The sequence below is a fragment of the Osmerus eperlanus genome, chromosome 17 (assembly GCF_963692335.1).
Source record: "Osmerus eperlanus chromosome 17, fOsmEpe2.1, whole genome shotgun sequence".
Taxonomy (NCBI): Eukaryota; Metazoa; Chordata; class Actinopteri; order Osmeriformes; family Osmeridae; genus Osmerus; species Osmerus eperlanus.
Genome location: NC_085034.1, coordinates 2,195,196 through 2,201,195, shown reverse-complemented (window position 1 = coordinate 2,201,195; position 6,000 = coordinate 2,195,196). Strand labels below are relative to the sequence as shown.

Sequence of the window (6,000 nt, the reverse complement as noted above, 5' to 3'; positions counted from 1 at the left end):
CCGCCTCTCTGTTCCCCTGTCCATATCCCACCCTATCTTCCTGTATGTGTGAATGTGTGTGTCTCTGTTCGTGTGTGTGTGTGTGTGTGTGTGTGTGTGTGTGAGAGAGAGAGATACCTGGAAGAGGGGGTCCGTGGCCGCCCAGAACGTGCAGGGCTGAGGGGGCCCACAGGGCTCAGGCTGCTCCAGAAGTGTATGCTGGACAGCAGGGGGCTGGGGGCGAGGAGGAGGCCAGAGGGAGTCTGGACACAGGACACACACAGGACACACACAGGACACACACAGGACAAACACAAGACACACACAGTTTCACTTTGTGAAATGAGTTTCATAACATGTCTTTACTAGAAACCATTACAACATCAGATGTGTGAATTATCATTGTCTGTCTGACTCACACACAAACAGCAGTGACGGTTCTTCCTGTGGTCTTTGAGGCCAGCCACTGTGTGTGTGTTGTTTTAGTGAGCAAAAGAGCCAGAGGGAGGGGAGAGGGAGGGAAGGAAGAAAGATAAAAAAAAGGAGAGAGGGAAGGAGGAATTAAAGGTCCACCATCTCTTTTGGAGTCTGTCCAGTTCACTGCTTACTTAGGTAACGTCTTGAGGTCACTGAACTCAATTCTGGCTCAGCTACACATGACATCTCTCTCTGTTTCTGTCTCTCTTTCTCCCTCTCTCTGTCTCTCTCTATTACTCACTATATTCTCCATCCCCTCCCTCATTTTCTCTCCCTTAATCTCACTCTCTGGCGAGAGAGAGAGGGAGTTACGAATCATTTGTAATGTAGACATATTTTGTCATCATCTTGTAGTGTGCCTATGTGTGTGCATGTGTGTGTGTGCGTGTGTGTTTTGTACCCAGCCTCGCACCGGTGATTCAAGAGCTTAAGGAACATATGGCTTCACTTACAGTCTACCCCGCCCGCCCGCCCTCCCCTCACTCTCTCTTTTCCGTTTACCTCTTTCTCTCTCTTCCTTCCATCCCCCTCTTGCGCTCTTACTTTCCTACCTCCTCCCTAATGTCCTTCCACTACTGATCACACTTCAGCTTCTCTTCTCCTCTGCAGTGTGTGTGTGTGTGTGTGTGTGTGTGTGTAAGAGAGAGAGAGAGAGAGAGTGAGTCTGTGTGTGTGTGTGTGTTTTGGTGGGGCTGACCTGTGCAGTGAAGAAGGCAGACGTCAAAGACCCTGAGGGCAGTGCTGGGCTGTTGAGGGCGATAGAGCCGATGTCACTTCCTGTCAGGAGAAGGGAAGGGGCCGAGATCTCCAGCCCTTTGGGCTTCCTGGTTTTAGGCGGGAAGCTATTGGCTAAGCCCCTCTTCTCTGGCGTGGGAGTGGCCCTGGCTCTCTCCCTGTGACCAGACGATAGGTTGAGAGGTTGAGCGCTGTGCTCTAATTCGTGAGTCTCTGGGACGGGGCTCCGCCCTCTCCACAGCGTGTGGGCGGGGGCTAAGCGGTGGCGAGGAGGAGCATGACGAGGAGCGGGCGGGTCTAGGGGAGAGTTTGAACGAATGGTAGCCCTCCGTTGAGGACGGGGGGGAGGCGGGGGGGAGGGACATCAGTGGCAGAGCCCCGCGGTTGGGTACGAAGCGTATAACCGTTGAGCTGTCGTCAAGATGATCGTGTCTGGGCTCCACCTTGATTGGCCGGTGCAAGTCGGGCGGGCGAGGCATGTCCGGGTGCTGGAGAGAGCTGACGGTGAATGAGGAGTACAGGCCTGAGTGGAGGTACTCGTTCCTGCCGGCGGGGACGCCCCTCCCCCCCTCATCCTCCCCCCCCTCTCCCTCGGACAGGCCGCCACCCCCCTCCTCTGAGCCCCGCCCCATCTCCACCGCTGCCGGGTCCATCTTCAGGATCTCAGGAAATGACACGAACTTGTAGACGAACTTCTGACCAATCACCTTCTTGATGATGTTCTAGGAGGGAGAACGACATGGTCAGAGATGAGTTTTAATTCTCTAAATGTACAACTGTCTTGTACACACACAGATTTAGGGACAGGCTACAGTTTGGTATCCTTGTCAGTCGTGTGTATGTCTGTGTGTGTGTCTCCTGTGTGTGTGTGTCTCCTGTGTGTCTATGTGTACCTTGTCGTAGTAGTAGCGCAGGGCTCGGCTCAGCTTGTCGTAGTTCATGTTGGTCTTGTTCTTGCGCAGGCCCCACAGCTTGGCCACATCCTCAGACTTCAGCAGCTTGAACTCTCCGTCGTTGGACGTCCAGCAGATCAGGTGCTTGTGGCTCTGATCCAGCAGCAGCTGCAGCAGGAACTGCCATAGCGTGATGGCACTCTCCATGACTGGAGGGAGGAAGGGAGAGGAGGGAGGGAGGGAGGGAGGGAAGGAGGGAAGGAGGGAAGGAGGGAAGGAGGAGGGGCAGGACAGGATAGGATAGGATAGAGGGATGCATGGGTAGGATGGATGAAAGGAGGGATGGAAGAAGAAGAAAAAAGGATGTCAAAGCTAGGATTTGTACACACACAATATCTCACGCACACACAATCAGACTCGTTGTAAACCTCAAGTACAAGAATCTTGTCCTAGTTCCGCCCCCAACCCAGAAAGGCATTTCCTGCCACATTACAGGCCATAAACACAAACACAAATACAAACACACAAGCAAACACACATTATGCAAATGCAAACCTCCACACACACACACTACATACTGTATCGAAATCAACTCACAAACGCACACACCCCTCCGAAAATACAAACACAGAACATGCTTTGACCCATAAACATAAGACTTTGGCGTGATTCGGTTTTCTTGGTAACTGTGGCATCTCCTCGTACTGAAGAGGAACCTAGACTTTGTTTCTGGATAGGGCCAAAGACACACACACCTGCAGACACACTCTCACACACACACTCTAGTCGAGTGAGAACTTGTCTGCCTGCCTACCACACACACGACAGCAGAGTAAATAATAGTTATCTGTGAATGAGGACAGTAATACTGTATTTCACACCACTTTTGATTATGTTTAATCAAGACAAATCAATGGCGAGAGAGAGAGAGAGAGAGAGAGAGAGAGAGAGAGAGAGAGAGAGAGAGAGAGAGAGAGAGAGAGAGAGAGAGAGAGAGAGAGAGAGAGAGAGAGAGAGAGAGGAGAGAGGGAGAGGGAGAGGGAGAGGGAGAGGGAGAGAGAGAGAGAGAGAGGAGAGAAGCGAGAGCGAGCTAAAGGGGCCATGTCTAGGGCCAACCAGTACCAGACAGTGCAGGGTTTGGGGATGTTTCCATGGTAACAAAAGAGGATGTGGTCAGTGACCTTTATGCCAAGCAGAGCCACCGCCCAGCAAGAGTGTTTACCTGGGACTGTGTGTGTGTCCTCAGGATGTCTGAGAGAGAGAGAGAGAGAGAGAGAGAGAGAGAGAGAGAGAGAGAGAGAGAGAGAGAGAGAGAGAGAGAGAGAGAGAGAGAGAGAGAGAGAGATTCTCTTTCTGCCTCCCAACCATCCATGTGAACGGCAGCCCCAGAGAGGGGAAGGGGAACCGCATGAAGACGCCACCATCACCCCCTCTCAGCGCAGGTGTGTGTGTGTCTGTATGTGTGTGCCTGCATGCTTGGCATGTTTGTCTCTGTATGTGTGTGGCGTGTGTGGCGGGAGACTATAAAGCTGTCTAAAAGACGACTTCCTGTCATTCTGCAGCAGGGGCGTCTTCCTGGACAAGCCGGCCTTAACTCAAAGGTAGGAATTCCTGTCACTGGGAGTCACCGGAAACACAGGGTCCTGGCGGATGGGACAAATGGAGGTTTTCCTTTTTCCGCTGGGTCACGCACACACAAACACACACTGTAGACAACAACATATGGAGAAAGCATATGCAAGTTCTCCAACTGTCCCCCCGGTCTCTTATACTCTGGCATGTCTTTTGACGGATGAGCGCTGCTCTCTTCATGCCCTGCAGTCATTACCATTCTCTGTTAGGAGACAAAGCAGCAGGAACTGTTTATTTTGGGATATCCTAGACACAAGAAGCTTGGAACTATCCTGCCTGCTGAACAAGTTGCTATTTGAGGTATAAACACAGACTGGTACTGTGTGCTTAATAATTAGATTGTAACAAGGAATGTAGACTATCTGGGCTCGAAGAGGGGGTCAGATGGCTGAGCGGTTAGGGAGTCGGGCTATTAATCAGAAGGTTGTTGGTTCGTTTCCCGGCCGTGCTAAATGACGTTGTGTCCTTGGGCAAGACACTTCACCCTACTTTCCTCGGGGAGAATGTCCATGTACTTACTGTAAGTCGCTCTGAATAAGAGCGTCTGCTAAATGTAAGTTTGAGAAGAGTCGACTGGAATACTTTTGCCCCTTATGTGTTTGTCGTATGTGTGTGTTTGGTGTGTTTGTGTGATGACTAAAATGCGCCCCGTCAGTGGAAAATTAAACTTGCCACTGCGGGGACCGTGCGCGATGCGCTCATCCACTTGGGCAACACTTTGATGCCAAGTTGTCTTTCCCCGCTAACTACTCCGAAACGTCGACTTGACCTTGGTAACTCACACAAAGGTTGCATAGGGATTGACTGAGGACAGAGTCATCGGCCACGGAGAGGCTGGATCGCTCAAACGATTCTTTGTTTGTACCAATGACTCATTTTCAAGATGTTGTCTGCTGCCAGTTTCAATCCGGAAGCGCATGGCAATTAGTCTGCAAAGTCCAGACAAACCAGAAAGTCTACTACAGCTTTTAAAGGGACACGAGCGCATTAACGTCAACGGTAACTTCCGTCCCAAAAACTGTACAAACAACAGCAGCACTTCACCGTTGACCATCGTAGCCCACCATTAATGAAACGGGCATTTATAATGACAGCGTGTGGTTATTATTAAACGGGAAGGGTGAACTCTAAGACATGGAAAATTATAATTTTCAACTTGTTTTCATGAAGACACAGAAACAATCGCAAATCATTAATGGCAGACAAGAAAAGGCGTAAACAGTCACTACAATTTCAAGTTCATTGGAGAAATTATAAGATATCATATTTCCAACCAATTCTTTTCGCAAAGCTTCAGAGTTCAATTTAATCGAGTTTAAACTCGGAGTTTATTCGGTGTCAATAAAGTTATTATGAATAAGCCAATGTGTCCACATACCCTGGCGGAAGAAACGTCTGTTTCTCTTAGATGTTTTTAAAGTGAATTCCGTATAATGCGCTGGTTTTCCATGCTGATGCCGTCTGGGCTACGGGGCTCGAGACTGTAAGGGGATCCGGAGATTTTTTTTCTCCTTCTTCTGAGCAGGAAGTCGGAGCGCGCAGACAGAGAGCCGGCTCACTTCCTCTCGCGCATTATTCCCCAGGCGTTCGGCAGTCTGTGTAAACACGCTTTTCCTACTCTATGCGCGCGACACACACGCACGCGCGCACACACTGCAGCCTCTCTCTCTCCTCCCTCCAGACACACGCACACACGCACTATCTATTTCTCTCCTTCACGCGCGCGCGCGCGCGCACACACACACACAGGGTAATATTGTAATTCCGACTACCTTCATGCCAACTGACGTCACCTTCCTGCAAGCAGTGGGAGGGGTTCCTGTTCACACACACACACACATACCTATATCCACACACTCTTTTGCACTCTTTTTGCACTCTTTTTGCACACTTTTCTCTTGCTGACCAGTTTTCTTTATGAAGCTGTATATAAAAGTCTGATGTGGACTAATGTCCTATGAATTCGATTGTCATCGAATTTTGTCATGTGACAAGGACTTTTCAAGAATTATTGTGTAAGTCACGCATAATGCGTGATTTATGAATGTCTACTTGCATTTAGGTGTGTGTGTTGAAGCGGATGGCGTGTGTGCCCTGGTGCCCTGCTCTGGATATGACCTGGCCTCATAGGAGATTAAGGAGTGAGTGTGTGTGTGTCCCATGAACATTGTATACGGTTGTGTCCACTGATTACAAAAATGGGTTTCCTTCTGGGAAGGAAACCATAGGTTACAAAACAGCAGTCGTACATGCACACATACTCAAGACACACACTCTCACAATT

General features: G+C 49.8%; 1 protein-coding gene across 1 annotated transcript; it reads right to left on the bottom strand.

Moving 5' to 3' along the window:
- Positions 1–19: 19 nt before the first annotated feature.
- elk3 (ETS transcription factor ELK3) lies at positions 20–5,420 on the bottom strand. Its single transcript, XM_062483387.1, is given in 5 exon segments — positions 20–242; positions 1,154–1,468; positions 1,470–1,913; positions 2,085–2,293; positions 4,499–5,420. Coding segments are annotated over 5 exon segments (1,191 nt in total). The 5' UTR covers positions 4,512–5,420; the 3' UTR covers positions 20–32.
- Positions 5,421–6,000: the final 580 nt, after the last annotated feature.